General features: G+C 47.9%; 1 protein-coding gene across 3 annotated transcripts in view; it reads right to left on the bottom strand.

Annotated features, from left to right (window-relative positions):
- LIMK1 (LIM domain kinase 1) overlaps positions 1-18,724 on the bottom strand; it is a 113,168-nt gene that overhangs the window by 14,112 nt on the left and 80,332 nt on the right. For 2 of the 3 annotated variants that reach the window (XM_029613153.1, XM_029613154.1), the window contains 5 exons: positions 18,137-18,223; positions 17,788-17,919; positions 14,795-14,854; positions 12,101-12,166; positions 3,829-3,985 (listed from right to left, as the gene is read on the bottom strand). In XM_029613153.1, the coding sequence (XP_029469013.1) occupies positions 3,829-3,985; positions 12,101-12,166; positions 14,795-14,854; positions 17,788-17,919; positions 18,137-18,223 (502 nt within the window). The remainder of the gene's footprint in view (positions 1-3,828; positions 3,986-12,100; positions 12,167-14,794; positions 14,855-17,787; positions 17,920-18,136; positions 18,224-18,724) is intronic. The other variant, XM_029613155.1, reaches the window with a different exon arrangement.

Genomic DNA, 18,724 nt, shown 5'->3' with positions numbered 1-18,724 from the left:
CCCTGCATCTATGGCAGTTCAGCTCCTCCCTCCTTCCAGCTCAGACAGCTCCTGCTGATTAAAACCAGCCCCTGCTGCCGAGCCGTCCCGACCGAAGCTCCTGTTTCTACTCTTTTTCTTTTTTTAAGAACTTAACAAGAAACAGATGTACTTCCCTACCAGGAGGAAGGAGACCTCGGAGGAAAGAGGGAGCCAGTACCCTGGCTATCAGTCCCTCCGGAAGAAGCGGGTTAAAGCCAGACAGGGATAGCCAAACCCCTCCCCCCTCCCCCGCTCGCCCGGCTCCACCTGAGGGATGGTCCACAAAGGTACCTATCACCTCAGGGAACACTGAAGCAAATTGTCTTCTTATTCTAATACTTTTTTTTTTTAATTTTAAAACAGACTGCAGGTTTGCACCTCTAGCACCTGCTGGAGACAGAGAAATACTGAGGGACTGCAGGTGGCACTCTCGGATATGTAGCAGTGCCTCAAAGTTTTGTTCTCTGCCTCCATCTGCTGGTAGGGATGCAAAACCCACTGGTCTGGACTGATCTGGGTATGAAGAGGAACTGGATATTAATCCCATCACAGCTGGTGATTTCGACCTGACAGCCTTTTCAGAACACTCTCAGAGTGAATCTCGTGAGACCGCTACTCTTGTGGTGACCTTTCCCCAAGAACCGGACCGAAGTTCTTAACCTTACGGCTTTTCTTTTCTGAGCGAGAGGTGACGTTCGTGAGTAAAATGATTGCTATTATCCCAGATGTCAGTGGAGAAACACGGAGGAAAAGGAAATTATTTCTTGCTTTGAAACCTAGGGTATTAGCCCTAAAGGCTCAATTCCTCCTAAAATTTCCTTGTAAATGACTTATTAAACTCCAGGGAGAAGTAGATTTTCCATGATCCTGTGCAGTTGGAGCTGTGCCTGCCCCTAGCACTTCGGGATAAGACCTATATACATTTAAAATCTGCGCGTGCGGGGTACATTTGTGCGCGCTACCCGGCGCGCACAAATGTACACCCAATTTTATAACATGCGTGCGCTGCCGCGTGCATGTTATAAAATCTGGGGTCGGCGCACGAAAGGGGGTGCACACTTGTGCACCATGCGTGCGCCAAGCCCAAGGGGAGCCCCGATGGCTTTCCCAGTTCCCTCCGAGGCCGCTCTGAAATCGGAGCGGCCTCAGAGGGAACTTTTCTTCCGCTCCCCCCACCTTCCCCTCCTTTCCCCTATCTAGCCCACCCCCATCCCTACCTAAATCCCCCCCTATCTGTTGTACTTATTTACACCTGCCTCTGGCAGGCGTTTCTTGCGCCCGCTGGCCGGCTGCCTGTGCACCAACCCCCGGCACAGCCGCTGTGCCGGACGCCTCTGTCCCGCCCCCGAATTGGCGCCACGTCCCCGCCCCCTTCCCAAAGCCCCGGGACATACGCGCGTTCCGGGGCCTGCGCGCGCAGGAGCAGGTTTTCGGAGTTACGCGCGTAACCCTTTGAAAATCTACCCCATAATGTCTCTGATTTTTCTATATATTATTGCTGTATAAGTTCTCTCTCTTTCTGTAACCGGTGGCCTAAGTAATGTCAATGTATTGGTTTTCTTTATTGTATTGATATTTTTTCTTTTGGATGATAAATATGTTGATATGATTTCTGTAGTCAAGATCTCTTGATTGTGATAATTTGAAAAGGTAATAAAGGGCTGATTATATAAAAGAGCAACCTGCCAGTTCTTCCTCCTTCGATCTAATCCCTCAGTCCGCTTTCTTTTTTCCTAATATCAATTTTATGTCCTATATTTTTAACACTTTTTTGGAATATCTTTAATTATGGTCACAACCCCCTGATTTTGAAAAATCCCCTTCTCTGACACAGATCCAGAGCGGCAGTTACTACCCTTAAGGCATGGGAGTAACCTGTACGGAGTGGCAGTTATTACCATAAGCAACTCGCTGGGCAGACTGGACGGACTGTTTTGTCTTTATTTGCTGACTTTTACTAGCTTTCTATGTTTAGCTGTTTATGCTGTATTCAAGCTTTATACAGCTCTGTTCCGATGATAATGAGCACAGCCACTCCTGAGCTACGTTATCCCTACCTGTCTCCTCATGAATAAAATAGATGTCAGAATGAAAAAAAGGAAATCTTAATCATTTTCTTTGTTTCACCTATTTTAGTGACTGACTAGGTCTTTCCATAGGATAAAGCAGGGGAAGGCAACTCCGGTCCTCGAGTGCCACAACGTGGTCAGGTTTTCGGAATACCCACAATGAATAAGCATGAGGTGCTTTTGCATGCAGTGGGGGCAGTGCATGCAGATACATCTCATGCATATTCAGTGTGACTATCAAGAAAACCCCAGCTGGCTTTGTGGCACTCGAGGACCAGCGTTGCCTACCCCTGGGATAAAGAGAAGAAACTTTCAGAAATGGGAGGTATTCTATTTTGGGTAATAGTAAGGTCCATCCCTTAAGGTGGGGGGGGGGGGGGGGGGGGGGCCTGGTTTTCAGAGTTTGTATAAGTGACTCCACAAGTCACCAAGGGGAGAAGTCGCCTGAGGGGCAGTGAGAGGCAGCCCTGGCGCTGGGGGCTCTCAGAGGCTCCAGGGAGGGAAAAGGTTGTTTGCCCCTCTTTTCTAACTGAAGGTTGGCGTGGATTCTGCAGGGGATCCAGCAGCACCCGGACTTAGGAGGATTTCTTATTCCAAGGCTTATGAGATAGAGGGCTTTGTCCAAAAGAGGGGGTCAGCAACCAGGTAATGTACTACCCAATCTGAGTGGGAAAAGTGGATTTTCCTCGTTCTAAGGAAAAAGGCAAATTCTGGCGAGCTGGGATAGTATCCTAGCGTTCTCCTTGAGCAGGCTGAGAAGATACTGTATATCTTGTGTGGATCTTGGTGTTTGTGACCAGGAGCTACATTTTCTTGCGCTTTTGGACTGTTAAAAAAAAACTCTCTGTCCTGCTTTACTTGTTTTGATACTGATGAGCCAGTTGCTTTTTTTTCTTCAGGAAACTTTTGATTTGGAACAAAAGACGTGGGGGGGGTGTGGACTGGTCTTTTGGAGTGTGATGCCCACCGCAGAATCCGGATTCCAGAGCTGCAGAGAGGTGGAGAGTGCTCTGTGGCATCTGAAGTTGGCCCCCTCGTAAAAGGGGAGTTACACATATAATCTGTGCTAGTGCTTTAGCCTTACTGTTGTAGTCAGAGGCTCATTTCCTGAGGAAAGAGGAGACATAGCCTGTTCTATTCCTGGATTCCTGTTGGGACCGGGCGTACAAAAGGGTCACCAACCTCCAGCCCGTCCGTCTCAACCAAACAGGGTAGGGATCCCTGACTAGGAACCCCGACCCCAGGGAGAAAGGCTCAAAAAGCTAGGAAAAAACACTGGGCACACTGACAGAAAAAACTGCAGTGCTGGAGACAGAGAAATATTGAAGAACTGCAGGTGGCACCAGGGTATTTGAAGCAGTGTCAGTTTTACTTTCTCTGTCTCCATCTGCTGGCACGGATGAATAAACCCAGGAGTCTGGACTGATCCAGGTACGTACAGGGAATCCTGGATTCCTGTTCCATGATTTAACAAAAATAATATGCCTCCCTTAGGAGTCCATCAAAAGCCACAAATGAAAAAGGCCTGTGATGAAGTCAGAAGTCCCCATGACTCTGTTGCTGATATTATGGGGTAGACTCGCAATGCAATTTGCATGCAACCATCTTACTGGCTGAAGTGAGACAGGACTTTAGCATGGAGCGGAACAACAGAAATGTTCGCATCATCACATGAGTTGTGTCCACCAATAATAAGGCAGGAAATCTGAAATAGTGGGGATTAGAATTCTCCACTCACCATTTATCATCTCTGGTGCCATCCAGTAAGGGTTGCCTACCACCGTGTACCGCTTCCTGCGATCCACTTTCTTCATGTTCTTCAGCTGATCCGACTGGTTCTTCTCATCCACCATGAGCCGAGCCAGCCCGAAATCTGCCACCACCACACTCTTGTTCTGAGGAGGGAGAAGACGGAAGTGTGGATGAGAGGAGCCTTCAGCTAGGTGGAGGCAGACAGAATATGCAGGGAGGGAAGCGAGACCGGATGACAAAGCACAGGAGACATTCACCATGCCAGGGACATCCCTATGTGGTAGTGAGGGTGCTGTGCAAAAAGCATGTATCATTGTCAGATAGCTCATGGGGGGGATGCAGCATTTGAGACATGCACTGCGTGACAGAGATCATGAAAGGAGGGCACGTTTGCATATATTCATTGTGACAGAAAGTCCATGGAGGGAGAATACTGCTCGAGATACAAAGTCTGCCAAGGTGCTCATTGGTGAGGGGGGTAGCACATGAGACATGCAATGGAATGGGAGCGAAAGTGTTTTTTTCATAACTGCCATGACAGATGTGGGGTTTCACCCATTAATCAGAAATGCTACTTGTATTGCAGGCCATGCTCTTGATTCAGCTTTCTCTTCAAAGTCTGATCTTGTTCGGAATGACTCTGTGGGAGTTGCACCACTGTCTTCGGCAGATCATTTTTTAGTGCAGTTTACTTTGGGGGTAGGGTACAGAAATAATAACTTCTCTGCTTTGCAAGCAAAAAATTGCAGTGAGGGATTGGAAAAGCCTTGGTTGATCGCTTGCAACCAGCTCTGGTTCAGAGGAGGAATATGTTGATGAATGGGCTTTTAATATAAAAGAGGTAATTGACCAAATGGCCCCTTTAAGAGTATTGTGAGTGAATCCATGCTTGAATTCTCCATGGTATAGACTGAGATTAATTAAGCAGAGTGAGATATTTCGAGAGGCAGTAGAGGAAGGACAAATCTAGAATGAATCGGGATGCATGTTGGGCCTTGATTAAGAGATATAAAACAATTGGTGAAGGAAGTAAAAAAAAAAAAAAAAAAGTTTTATTGCTGACAATTTGCGGTCTGCTGAGAACAAGCAATAAAACTTTTCCAGACAGTAAGGGCTTGGTCTTTGGCCAGCATCATAGTTGGAGACTAATGTCAATAGGTTGAATGGCGAATTATTTGTGCAAATTCTGAGGATAAAGTTAGATTCAAATTGCTTTTTTTTTTACTCTCTTTTTTTTACTCTCCAGCCTGATGCAGTGGATGGGTTGCGAGATGGCCTGTTGAATTATCATTTTCTAGCTGATACATTTCAGCTTGAATCTCATGGTTTGCAGGCTGCCGTCCAAGCTGTTTTAAAGAAACAAGCTGGAATTTGTTGCCAGAAGATATGGTCTTCTGGCAACAAAACCCATCTAGTATAGATGGGTTTAAAAAGGGTTTAAGACAAGTTCCTGGAGGAAAAGTCCAAAAACCATTATTAGCAGGTAGACATGGGAAATCCATATTTATTCTTGGGAGTGAGGAATAAGAAATGGATCTACTCTTTGGGATCTGCTGGATACTTGTAACCCAGATTGGCCATTGAGGAAGATAGGATGATGGGCTCGATGAACTGTTGGTGTAACCAAGTTTGGCATTTCTTATGTTATCTCATAATTAGGATAGCTTTATGAATGTAACCTGTGATGAATCAACCTAGACCCTAGTCAGAAGAGGGGTTTGTGAAGCTGTTGACCCCAGTGTAATGCAGGATGGCTAAATATAGCTCTTCTCCACAGAGGCTGAACGTCCTGGTTCTGAATCAAGATTCAAAGGGGATTCAATGACTTGAGAAGGAAGCTCCAGGTATCTTGTTGGTAAAGTGAGAAATGTGCATTCTCCAAATGAAGTGAAAGGAGAACTGTGATTCCCTGTACGTACCAGGATCAGCCCAGACTCCTGAATTTATGCATCCCTGCCAGCAGATGGAGACAGAGAAAGTGTCACTGACACTGTTTCATAATCCCTGGTGCCACCAGTCCCTCAGTTTTCTATTTTTATAAGCCTTACTCCCAGGGGATTTTTGGGTCCTGGTGGATCCTTCCCCTGTCTGGTTGAGGTGGACGAGCTGGGGGTCAGTGATCCTTTTGTATGCTCGGTCCGTGATCCGTGGGGTGTAAATCTGGTGGTCCATATCCCTCCCCTTCACAAGGCTGCCCAGGCAGCTCTAGGCTCAGGGCAGCGGGTTTTTATCAGTGTGCCTTTTCTTGTTGCATCATCTATCATGAGCCAAGCCAGCTCCACCACACTCTTGTTCTGAGGAGGGAGGAGATGGAAGTATGGATGAAAAGAGCCTTCAGCTAGGTAAAGGCAGACAGAATATGCAGGGAGGGAGAGGGAAGCGAGACAGGATGACAGCTCTGTTTTCCATACTGAGGGAGTTTTTCTGTGTTTTGTTTAATAAAGTTAATTGAAAAAATTTTTTTTTTAACAGTGATGGAAGTTTGGTCAGGGACCAAGGAGCTGAGGTAAGCAACGGCTCTCTGCTCCGTAGAGGCAGCAGTAAGGGGAGAACGGCTTTCTTAGCATCTCCAGACCCTTTTTCAGTCAATACAGGGTTTTTTTCCCGCTGTAGTATTATGGTGTGCCGCTGTGTGCGGTGCAGCACCGGCAAATCTGAACCACTTGGGTCTCTGTGCTGCATGTGTGTCTGGTGGAGAAGGGCCGTTGGAGGGACCAGAGCAGGTGAAATGGTCGCGATGGTGTAGACTCTTCCGTAATATTTCTCCTTGTGCGCCGGGGTTCCGAGCAGATAGAGGCCTCCTTCTTCATCGGCATGGAAGCGACGGCCATTTTGGATTATCACGCAGCGCAGACAGAGGAGGGGGGATTTTCCCCAATCTGCTTGAACTCCAGAAAGGAGCAGGGCAGGGTAGATGAGAACTTTGCCTCAGAGCTACCAGTGTCTGGCTCCTTTATAGTTGGCTCCCAACAGGTTCCTGCTACTCCCAGGCCTTTTTCATCTGATTTTATTTTGCTCCTCCATGAAGCATATTTGGCTCAGTAGTCAGGGCTGAGGCCTCAACCCTTTCCTCCTGTGGGTCAGAGCTTGAGCCCTAGGCTGGGGCAGTCCCGGAAGCAGAGGCCTTCTGGGGTTCAGTGCTTACTGGGTCCTACTCTGGCTGGCGAGGATTTGGATGAGTCAGTCAGTTTGGAGGGCACTCCCAGAGATTCAGGGGTTTTGTTAGCGCAGGACCAGGGGGTTCTGGATGCGGCCGGCTCAGTTCCGGGGGACGATCCAGAAGAAGTCCCGGGTTCTGAGGGGGATGACTCCAAGGTGGTCCAATTGTTCCAGAGGGAGGAATTAGGGCCTTTGGCTGAAGGTTCCCCAAGAAGGCTCAGACATGGAAGGGGCGGATCCGGTTCTGGATGGGTTTAGAGGTCAGACGATAGCTATTCCCTATTATAAGTCAGTGAAGAAATTGGTGAATCAGGAGTGGGGAGCTCCTAACGCCAGCTTGATAGTGAGGAGAGAGATGGCGAAGCTTTATCCTTTGCCTGAGCAGACATTGGAGCTATTTTCCCTTTCAAAAGTGGATGCTGCGGTGTCGGCGGTCACTAAAGAGACGACTATCCCGGTCGCAGGTTCCACGGCATTGAAGGATGTGCAGGATCAAAAGCTGGAGATTCATCTCAGGAGGAATTTTGAGGTGTCTGCTCTGAGCTTGTGGGCGGCCATTTGCTCCAGTTTCATGCAAAGAGTTTGTCTGCCCATCCTGTAGCTGCTGCATCCAACACAAACGAAGTCAGGTGTTGAGGCAGCGGTGGCCTACATTGCGGATGCCTTGTATGACTTGCTAAGGACTTCATCTCGTGTTATAGGGTCCGCGGTATCAGCCAGGAGGTTGTTATGGCTACGTAACTGGTCAGCTGATGTGTCTAAGTCCCGGATGGGGTCTCACTCCATTAAGGGACACCTTTTGTTTGGTGAGGACCTGGAGCAATTGATGAAGGATCTGGGAGAGAATAAGGTGCATAAGTTGCCAGAGGACAAGCCTAAGGGCAGACAGTTCTTTCAGTCTCTGTCGTGTTTTCGGGAGGTTTGGAGGTCTCATCCTGCGAGAGGAGCCCCAGCTTCGCCGAAGCAGTCCTGGGGACAGTCCTTTCGAGGCGGTCGAAGGCCATTCAGAGCTTCCACAAAAGGTGGAGCTACAGGGGCTAAATCCTCACAATGAGGCAAGGCCGGCCACTCCGCCATTCTCTTTATAGTGGGTCATCTAGCACGATTTTACAGGGAGTGGGCCAAGATTACTCAGGATCAGTGGGTCCTCAGTGTAATAAGAGACGGTTACGTGTTAGAATTTTGTTCGTGACCTGTTTCTAGTTTCCCCCTGCAGGTCCCTGGAAAAACTTCGGGCGGTTCAGGAGACATTAGACAGGTTGCAGAGGTTAGAGGCCGTGATTCCGGTTCTTCAGGGTGAAAGGGGCAAAGACTGGTATTCCATTTACTTCGTATTTCCAAAGAAAGAAGGCACTTTCCGCCCGATTCTGGACGTGAAGCGGGTAAATGTGGCGCTAAAGATGTCGAGGTTCCGTATGGAGACCCTGCGGTTGGTAATTAAGGCAGTGCACAAGGAAGAGTTTCTGGCTTCTTTGGACCTGACGGAGGCGTACCTACATATCCCCATTCACCCGGATCACCAGCCTTTTCTGAAGTTTATGGTGCTAGGTCAGCATTTCCAGTTTCAGACTCTCCCTTTTGGGCTGGCCACAGCGCTGCGCACATTCACCAAAGTAATGGTGGCGGCAGTATTACGGCACGAGGGAGTGTTGGTACACCCTTACCTGGACGACTGGCTCATCAGGACAAAGTCAGAGGACAGTTGTCGCACTGTGGTGGAGAAGGTGATAAATACTCTGGAATCTCTGGGCTGGGTTGTGAATTTGGCAAAGAACCACCTGATTCCGTCTCAGACTCTTGATTTTCTGGGAGCATGATTCAACATGCTGAAAGGCAAGGTGTTTCTGATGGAGGAGAGAGTGTGCAAGTTACAGAGGCAAGTCCAGCACTTGTTGACTTTGCAAGTGGCCCAGAGTCTGGGATTTTTTGCAGGTTCTGGGCTCGATGGCTTCAGCGCTGGAGTTGGTACCATGGGCCTTTGCACATATGAGACTGCTGCAGAGGGCTGTGCTGGCATAGTGGAATCCTTTATCGGAGGAATTTCATCTGCCCATGCTTCTCGTGGGTTATGCGCGGGACAGTCTGTCTTGGTGGCTGCTAATGTCCAATTCTAATTCGATCTGGAGGTCCCGGATTGGGTAATTCTTACTACTGATGCCAATCTCTCTGGATAGGGAGCAGTATGCCAACAACAGTCAGCCCAGGACACTTGGTCAGCGTAGGAAGCACCTCGGTCTATCAATCACTTAGAGACCAGGGCAATGAGGTTAGCATTACTTGCCTTTCTGCCTTTAGTTCGAGGCCGGTCGGTGAGGGTCTTGTCGGACAATGCGATGCCCATAGCCTATATAAATCGGCAGGAAGGAACTAAGAGTTGAGTGATGGCCCAGGAGGCTCAGGCGCTAATCCTTTGGGTGGAACAAAACTTGGACTGGATAGTGGTGTCACACATCACAGGGATCGAAAACGACCAGCTGGATTTTCTAAGTTGTAGTTTACTAGATCTGGGGGAGTGGGAGTTGTCCGAGATAGTAATGCAGCTCATGTGAGAAAGGTAGGGCTGCCCCCATGTGGATCTAATGGTGACTCATCTCAATGCGAAGATGGCACGATTTTACAGTTGAAGAAGAGAATTCGAGGGCAAGGGAGTCGATGCTCTGGGCTGTCCTGACCTCAGGAGGTTCTGCTTTACGTATTCCCTCCTTGGCCTCTGATAGGAAAGGTGTTGAGTCAAATAGAGAGAAACCCAGGTGAAGTGGTATTGGTAGCCCTGGAGTGGCCATGTCGGCCATGGTTCGCAGATCTGGTCAACATGGCAGTGGACGGACCATTACACTTCAGTCATCTTCTGTGCCTTCTTCATTAGGGTCCCATATTTTCAGACCAGGCTAATCGCTTTTGTCTAGCGGCTTGGTTTTTGAGAGGCGGCATTTGAGATGCAGAGGATACCCAGAAGCGGTCATTGCTACTCTTCTGCAGGCTAGATGGACCTCTACTTCGTTGTCATATGTTCGGGTCTGGAAAGCGTTTGAAACCTGGTGTATAACTAATGGAGTGTAGGCCTTATGGTCTTCAGTATCTCAGATTTTTATCTTTTCTTCAAGCAGGTTTGGTCAAGGGCCTGGCTTTCAGTTCTCTGGGGGTTCTCTGGCTTGCCTGCAAGATAAACTGTCTTCTCATCCTGATGTAGTTAGATTTCTTTGGGGGGGTTAAGAATTTGCGCCCTCCGGTGAATAGAGTTTGTCCATCCAGGAATTTTAATTCATTCTCCGAGGTTTGTGTGAGGCACCTTTTGAATCTCTTCACAGAGCGATGTTTAAGGATTTGACCCTAAAGGAGAATCTTTGAGTTGCAGACTTTGTCGTGCCGAGATCCATTCCTACAGATCTCAGACTCAGGAGTGTTCTTGCGGATGGTACCCTTGTTTCTTCCGAAGATGGTTTCGGTATTTCATGTAAATCAGAAGGTGGAGCTTCCGACCTTTCCAGTGATGGATTCTTCCACACCTCATGCGTGGGAGCTGAAGTTTTTGGATGTCCGCAGAGCTTTGTTTAGATATCTCAAGGTAACAAATGATTTTAGGAAGTCTGATCATCTTTTCATTTTATGGAGTGGTTCGAAGAAAGGTGCCCAGGCTTCCAAGGCTACCATTGCGGGTGGCTCAAGGAGGCTATTGGGTCATCATAAATTCTCAAGGGGCGTCAGGTATCTGAAGGTTTGAGGGCTCACTGTAGTCAGTCTCAGGCAGCCTCCTGGGCGGAGGCTCAGCTGGTTTCACCACAGGAAATTTGTAGAGCGGCGACTTGGAAGTTGCTACATACTTTTGCAAGGCACTATTGTCTGGATGTAGGGGATCCAGAGACCCGGTCGTTTGGCAAGAGTGTCTCGAGAGTGGGACTCTCCAGGTCCCACCCTAAGAAGGGAGCTTTGGTACATCCCAGGAGTCTGGACTGATCCGGGTATAAATAGGGAAAGGGACGACTCTCCACCCGATCCATGGAGGTGGAGAGTCGTCCACTCAGCTGCAATTTCTTGACATAGACTATTTTTTTCATGATATGGAATACAGACTTGTTGGAAAAGTTTTTTCTGAATTTTGTTAAGTTTGGATAGTTTTACAAGTTTTGCAAGTGTTTTGTGCTTGGATACAGGTCAATACTAAGGAACTACAGGTGGCACTAGGGATTATGAAGCAGTGTCAGTGAAGCTTTCTCTGTCTCCATCTGCTGGCAGGGATGCATAAACCCAGGAGTCTGGACTGATCTGTGGTTCTACAGTAACAAAAATTAGCAGGTAAGAACCAATTTTCCTATTGTCACTGATCTTTCCTGAAAGTTCTTGAGGAAAAAAACTCAGCCTGAGTCCTGTGTGTGGCTCTTGTGAATTTTAAGATGTGGCTGCCTGAGATTCTATTTTGGGAGCAGCAGTTTCCTCCTGCTCCTCTGGGTTTCCAGCTCAGTCAGAACCACTACTGGGATCTCAGGAAGCAGGGGTTGGGGAATAATTTCCTTATTTTATATCTCCTCTCCGCCCAGTTGGCCCAGTCATCGCAGTGACAGTCCTCGGCTGGGGGTCATACACCAGGCTTCTTTCAAAACCCTGCAGTTATGGGGGTCGTAAGTCCAGCCACTAGGTGTCACCATTGTGCAATGACTATGACTCCTTCTCCCTACCTGGACCTCAGAGTTACTGCAGCAGCATCTCCGGTCCACCTGGGGAATGGAAAACCAGAGCCGGGAATCAAGCCCAGCTCTTCTGTAGGGTAGTGCACAGCACTGTTGCTAAATATCTACAGGTACTTTTTCTTTGGGCAATTTTCACAAGGGAAAGTATGCTTGGTACTTTCCTTCTGAAAACTGGTGCAGAATTCAAAGGTAAAGAACCTGTGACTTTGCAGCTGCCTGCAGAGTATTGAGAAGTGCCCCTAAATGAATCCAGAGCCCCCCTAACTGCACCTGAGACAAAGTTTGCACACATGCAAAGCAGCTCACAAGAGATGTGGCAGGTAAGGGACACTGGATCGGAGATCGAAAGAGAGGCAACGTGCAAGGCAGCTCACGAGAGAGACAGCGTGCGACAGACACAAAAGTGGAATTTACCTCGCGCACCAGGCAGTTGAGGGAGTTCAGGTCTCTGTGTATGATATTCATGGAGTGAAGGTAAGTCTGCAGACAGAGAATGCGATTAGACAGTCTGGGTGCTGAGAGACTTGGGGAGGGGGAGAAGGAGAAAGAGTGATTGAGCACGAATGGTCATGCAGTGGGGAAGGCTAAAGACAAGGAAGTGACAGAGAGACAGAGGGAAGACAGTTTCATGGGAGGGGAGGTTAGAATTAGGGCAACATAGGCGAATAGAGGGAAAGAACGGGAGACAGAGAGAGGGAGCACACAGACAGGGCAGTGAGACAACAAGACAGGAAGAGACAGAGTGCAGAGTTACATTCAACAGATTTAATTAAAGAATACAGTCATACTGGAGAGATATGAAAGACAGACAGATATAACGAACCTTTTACATGGAATGAATAGTGCATGAAGGCCAGGAACACTGGGTGCACTAGGGTAAAAGCCTCCTTCTATCACAGTGACAGAAAAGAGTAAATAATGGCTGGATGTGTGGATGTAAGTGGTACAGCTCCAACACGGAGAGTGTGCAGAGAAGAATCAGGCTCTGCTTGTATTAGTGTGTACGTGTTGGCCTGTGCACTGCTGTGCGTACAGCAACCTGGGTCAGTGTCACTATGCTGTTCTTATCATCATCATTATACCTATTAATCCAAAAGCGATTTACACATTGATAAAACCTATACAGCCACCTCCAAATACCAAGGAGGGAAGGATCAAGTTACACAGATCAGCCAAATGCTTGCGTGAACAACCAGGTTTTTAAAAGCATCTGAAAATGTAATAATTCCCCGACGGATCTAATTTCCATCGGAAGCTCATTCCAGAGCTTTGGCACAGCAGCTGAAAATGCCCTAGATCTCTCTCTCTCCAGCCCGACTCCACAGAACCCAGGCCCAGACAAAAGACCCAACTGGAAAGACCGAAGGAGTCTGGCAGGTGGGTAACACGTGATCTTTTCAGAAATATAACCTGGGGTCATATCATGCAACACTTCAAATACAACTAATCTCTTCAATTTTAATACTGAATTGGAAGCCACTATAAATCACAAAGAAGTGGGGGGTAACGAGATCAGACATTTTAAGGCCACCAATCCGCCTAGCAGTTGTATTTTGAGTCGGCTGCAGCCGACTAATCATATTTTTGGTAAACCTCTCCCCCACCCCCCGCAAAAAAAAAAAAAGCAAATTACAATAATCAGATGTTGACATAACTAAAGCCTGGACCACCAACCTCAAAAGTTGAATCTGACGAATGACCTGTAAATATGCGTAAGCAGCCTTAGCAACAGAAGAAATAGGAGTCTGCGTGGACAGATCCGATTCAACCAGACCCCCAGGTTTCTTACCACCTCGCTAAGCCTCAGTTCTGTAGGCCGCAGACAAATAGAAAAGTTGGCCTCTGGTTTCACTTGGCCCACTCAGTAAACATTGGTTCTATTAACTATTAAGCTTAAGGCCACTAACTTGACACCAAGATGACATTTTTAAAAGACAGTCATAAATGATTCGTCTCCTGATGTATCTGGAAAGAAAATCACCTAAAGATCATCTGCAAAAAGATGAAATCTGATCCCCAGCAACCTTAATGACCTTCACAAGGATGACATTAAAAATATTAAACAGAAATGGGGGACAGGATGGAACCTGGGAGCACCCCCAGAAGGAAGAACCCAAGGGGGACAACCGACGACCACCCAAGGAAAGAGACTGAGGCTTATTTTTCAAGTAGGAAGCAAATCACTAGAGTGCTATCCCGCCAATACCAAACTTTCTCAACCGTTTCAGTAAAAGACCCTGATAGGCCATGTCAAACGTGGCTGACAGACTTGAACGCATCACTGTTGATTCCTCTCCTCTAACACAATTTCCATCCAGGATCATCCGATGGGGGTGTAAGCAGGGCTTTTGTACTTAATGTTTTCGATAAAAATTCAACCAGCTGGGATGTGACAACTTTATAAGAATTCCACTGGCAAAAGAAAGTTGGGACACAGGCTGATAATTACTCTTGTCCAATGGATCAAGATTATCTTTTTTTAAGATAAGGCTTAACGACTGTTTTCTTAAAAGTCTCTGGAAAGATTCCAGATTATAAAGAAGCATTAAGCACTAACACAAGTCTATCTAGCAGGAAACAGTCAGCTCCCTTTAGATAGGACACCAGACAAATGTCTAGTTCTGGCTGTACAACCTTCATAGTCCCTAGAATTAATTTCAAAGAGGACCAATCAGTAAGCCTCAATGCATCCCATAAAATAAGGGGTTAGCATTCCACTCAGTTTCCACCGGTGCCCCCAACCCAATGCTAATAAGATAATCAGATCCCATAATATCTCCTTCTATCAGCTCAGAACCTTTTATAAGGGGTCCTCAACTGAACCCCACTAAAGGGATTCCTTCATTTCTGATCTGTAATATCTTATCACAAAAACAAGAGGCAAAAGGATTACAAAGATCCATAGTACCACTCATTGTGGGTGGAGAAATCAGGGAGGTAACAATTGAGAAAAGTTCTTTAGATCCTATTATTAGCCTGCATTAATTTTGGGGGAAAAAGGCCTTTTTTTGACTTTAATGTGTTGTCATGATATTAGCAGGTGCACCACTGCATGTATGTCAGTGTCTGTGTGTGTGTTGGCATGTGTATTAGTGTATACAGACTCACCATTCCTGCTGCGATGTCCCTAGCAAAACTCACTCTCTGGCTCCAGGGGTAGTGACTGTCCTGTAGGGAGAAGAGCTCTTAGCAAGCAGTATCAGCAGTAGGAGACCTAGAGAAGGAAGGTCTTCTCATCCCACAAGTTCCCCATTACTCTCCTTTCCAGTCCCCTCACCCTCACTCTTTGTATATCCTCCCTCCACAGATCCACTTTCTTCTCTCTCCTCCCAGGTCCTTCTCACCCTCCTTCCCCTTCCTCTCTTTCTACAACCTCCTCTACTTTAAAACCTTACAAGAATTTCTAGGTGCATGGGAATATTTTATAGACCTGCAGCACAATGGAAGGAGGTGGATTCAGACATGACAAGATTTGTAATCTACTCCTTCTCTTAATCATTTGTGATCTATTCCAGTCATGAGAGGCAGAATAGAAATCCAGGATGAATTTAAATTAGAACTATTCTACTTTTTTGGGAGAAATGTGACAATAAGACAAAAAAAAGCAAGTAAAGATGAATATAAGAAAACAGAGAATAATTTCAATGAGTGGTGAAGAGAGAGCAAAAAGGTGGCCATTTGCATAAGCAGAAGAAGAAAGAGCAATGAGACTCATGCAGCAGTGTCAACATGGCAAGGTCTGCACATGCTCAGAAAGAACTTCAGAGTTTTTTTCCATCTTGGTGCCATTGGATGACATGACCTACTTGTGGAGCTGACTTTATCCTATATTTTCTTTTCCTTAAGATTTACAGAAGGCAATAGGCCTAAGGCAGGAACTGGCATTAATAAATATGAAACCACCAAAAACCCATTTACAGAGGAGGAGGAGGTGGCATTGACACAATTGAGAGGGGTGGAGTCAAGGATCACTCCCACAGAAGCAGCACAGGGCTGCAGGACAGGTCTGAAGGTGGTCTTCTGCTTTAGCAGTCCCCTGCTCCTTCAGGTTGAGCCCTTGGGTTCTGAGGGCTGATAGGACTTGCCTTCTCGAGAATATCATGGATGCTGCGGGATTCAGGCACAGGCAGGAGCTGGATACAGGCAAGGCTGGAACACGGTACAGGCTGGGCCCAGATGCAAGGGCAAGGCCTGGGAAGGCATACAAGGGACTGTTCTGGGCAGGGCAAGACAAGGACAGGATGAGACAAAGATCAACCAAACACAGGGCCAGACAAGGACTGGACACGGACAGGGCTAGACAAGTTCTGAACATGCAACAATAAAAGGAAAGCTCGAAAGGGGATAAGGCTGACTAGCTTAACCGAGAAGGCCCGAAGGCCACAAGGTAGGACAGAAAAGCCCAAGAGGACATTGAGCAAGGCAGGTAGGCCTGGAAGGCTACAGAGTGACTTTCCAGAAGGTCTGGAAAGTCACAGAACAACACAGAAGACCTGGTTAGGCCACAAGGCAAGGCAGAATAACAAGGCAAAGACGGCCAGATCAAGGACGAGGTGGCTCAATGAAGAGGCATTGAGGGAATGGTCAGGCTGGGTTAAGCAGGGCTGGAACTGATCAGTGAGGAGGTATCTTGCACAGCTGTGAGGCTCGCTGACGACCCCTGGTGGAGGGGAGTGTGCAGCAGCTGGAACCATAATTACTCCATGCATTTACTGAGGGTTATTACGCGCACACGTGCCAAGTTAGGAACACTATTGAAAATGACCCTCCCTGCGAGGAATTGGTTAAGTGGCAGGGGGATTTTTAAAACCTTAAAGAATGGCCAAGAGTTTGTAAAGTGAGCTTTGCTCCTAAAGAAACACTATTGACGCGGGTGAAGAGGCTTTTTTTTCCCCAAACTGCTCACTCTGTAAGCGGGTAAAAATATCTTTACCTGCATTGTTGAGATGGCGTTCCTGGGCCAGAGACCCAAGAAGCCCCTGGGAACATCTGCCCTAAATGCTCACAGAAGTGCAAGTGCTGGGGAATGCTGCAGGGACTTTTAGCTACACTGACAGCCAGATTACAGGCATAAATCAATACTTACCCGCAAAAGAGGCTTTGAAATTTGCCCTCTAAATGTTCCCCCTACCTGCCCTTTCTCCTCCTGTTTCTCTACAGTTGCTCTCTCCTTTTTCTTCCCCTCCCTCTATCATAACAAGTCCACTTTGTCCCTTCTTCCCCCTCCTCTCTCTCTCCATGTGTCACCCCCATCTTGTCATCCCCTCCTTTTTCTCTTATGTTTTTCCATCACCTTCCTTCTTCCTCTCTCACAGGCCCTGTCCCCCCTTCTTTTTCCACCACAGGATCCCTCCCCTCTTCTTAATTTCCCTCCCCTTATGTCCCTCCTCTCGCTCCACAGGTCCCCCCATTGCCTTCCATTCCCCACAGGGAAGCATTTAACAGGGCTAATCCAGGACTATTGGGGGAAGGGCCAGGCCAGAAACGGATTGGGGGTATAGAAGACTGGAGGAGGAGGGCCTAGTGGTGTTACCCTGGGAATTCCTTCTTTCTAACGTGTGTCACTGGATGAAATCCAGTACAGATACGCTCTCTGCTCCCCAAGTGTTCTCCTGCATGAAACTCTTTCTACGTTCTTCTCATATTGCCAAGGTCAAAACTCTGCAATAATCTCTCCCAATAAAACAAATTGAGCTCCCAGAGCGTGCACGCTATCGCCTGTACCTCCCCAGGGTAAGCTCCCCTTCACTGGTATGGTTTAACTGATGCAGCTCTTTAAGGGACATTTGATTTCGGGCCCCTGCACTGCAGGCTGGAGGGGGTGGGGTGGGGGAGCCAATCCAGCCTGGAAAAGAGAGTTGCAGAGAGGAGCCTTAACTTTCTGAGCTGGAACAGGAGAAGCCTGGGCTAGTGTGGCGGGAGGGATGCTACGCTTCCTGGGCAGGGTGGAGAGGATTCTCGGCATTACAGACTGGGGGGGGGGGGGGGGGGGGGGAGTATTGGGTTGGGGTCCCTGGCCTATAAGCGGGGGGAGTCTCAGCTCACGGAGTTAAGGGAGAAAGTCTTGGCTCTTTGAGGGAAGTAGAGGAGTCCTTTCTCACCATGCTTTTGATGATCCCGCGTAGCGTGCCCCCCTTGATGTACTCTGTGATGAAGTTCAGCCTCTTGTCCTTGTACAGCACCCCAATAAACTTCAGCACATTGGGGTGCTCCAGGCAGCGCATGACCTTCACCTGCCGGGGGGAGGGACAGAACATCACAAGAGCAAGGAAATCCCTCTCGCCCAACACTCCCCTAGAGCTCATTCCTGCCTGGCCCAGGAGCACAGGCTCCCCCCCATACAATTACACAGATCCGCCCTGCACCAACAACACTGCCTCCCTCCAATCCAGCTCTCATCAGGGAGCCAGCTTGCAATGAGACAAGAAGTCAGCTGGTGTCAGGACTCACCTCCTTGAGGAACGTCCTTTGAGTCTCCTCGTCAAACCTGATCAGCTCCTTCATCACCATCACTTCCCCCGTCTCCCGATGCGTGACCTGGCAACAAAAAGGAAGTGACATCAGCACTGGCGGCGGTACGAACTGTGGGGAAAAACCCTCGCAAAACTAAATTTCTGCCCCTGTATCAACCAACGTTCATGTATCCTGATGCGCCTTTTGTTTTATTCTATTCCCCCTGCCTCTTGGGAAGTGGACTAGGGACCTCCTGAGGTCTCTGCTTCACACCAGAGCCAGGGGTGTGAAGATCTCAAGAGATCCCGAGGCGCCGTCATTCATCCTTACAGGATGGCTCCAGGGATGTGGTGCACGGTGAACTCCCTATGCATTGAAAAATGGAGGGGGGAGGAGCTGGAGAAGAAAGAACGCGTGAGGAGCAAGGAAACAGCAAAACAAGAGGAGAGTAAAAGGGGATGAGACAGGAAGAAGAAGAAGAAGGGGTGGGGAGGAAGGGTGGGCAAAAGAGGGAGGTGATGTGAATGGCTCCCCTGACATGACAGGTAAAGGCGATGGCTGATAAAATTGTGAACTTGCCAATTA

This window comes from Rhinatrema bivittatum, chromosome 8, assembly GCF_901001135.1.
Source record: "Rhinatrema bivittatum chromosome 8, aRhiBiv1.1, whole genome shotgun sequence".
Taxonomy (NCBI): domain Eukaryota; kingdom Metazoa; phylum Chordata; class Amphibia; order Gymnophiona; family Rhinatrematidae; genus Rhinatrema; species Rhinatrema bivittatum.
Note: the sequence above shows the minus strand (reverse complement) of the source record. Positions and strands in the feature narration are given on the sequence as shown.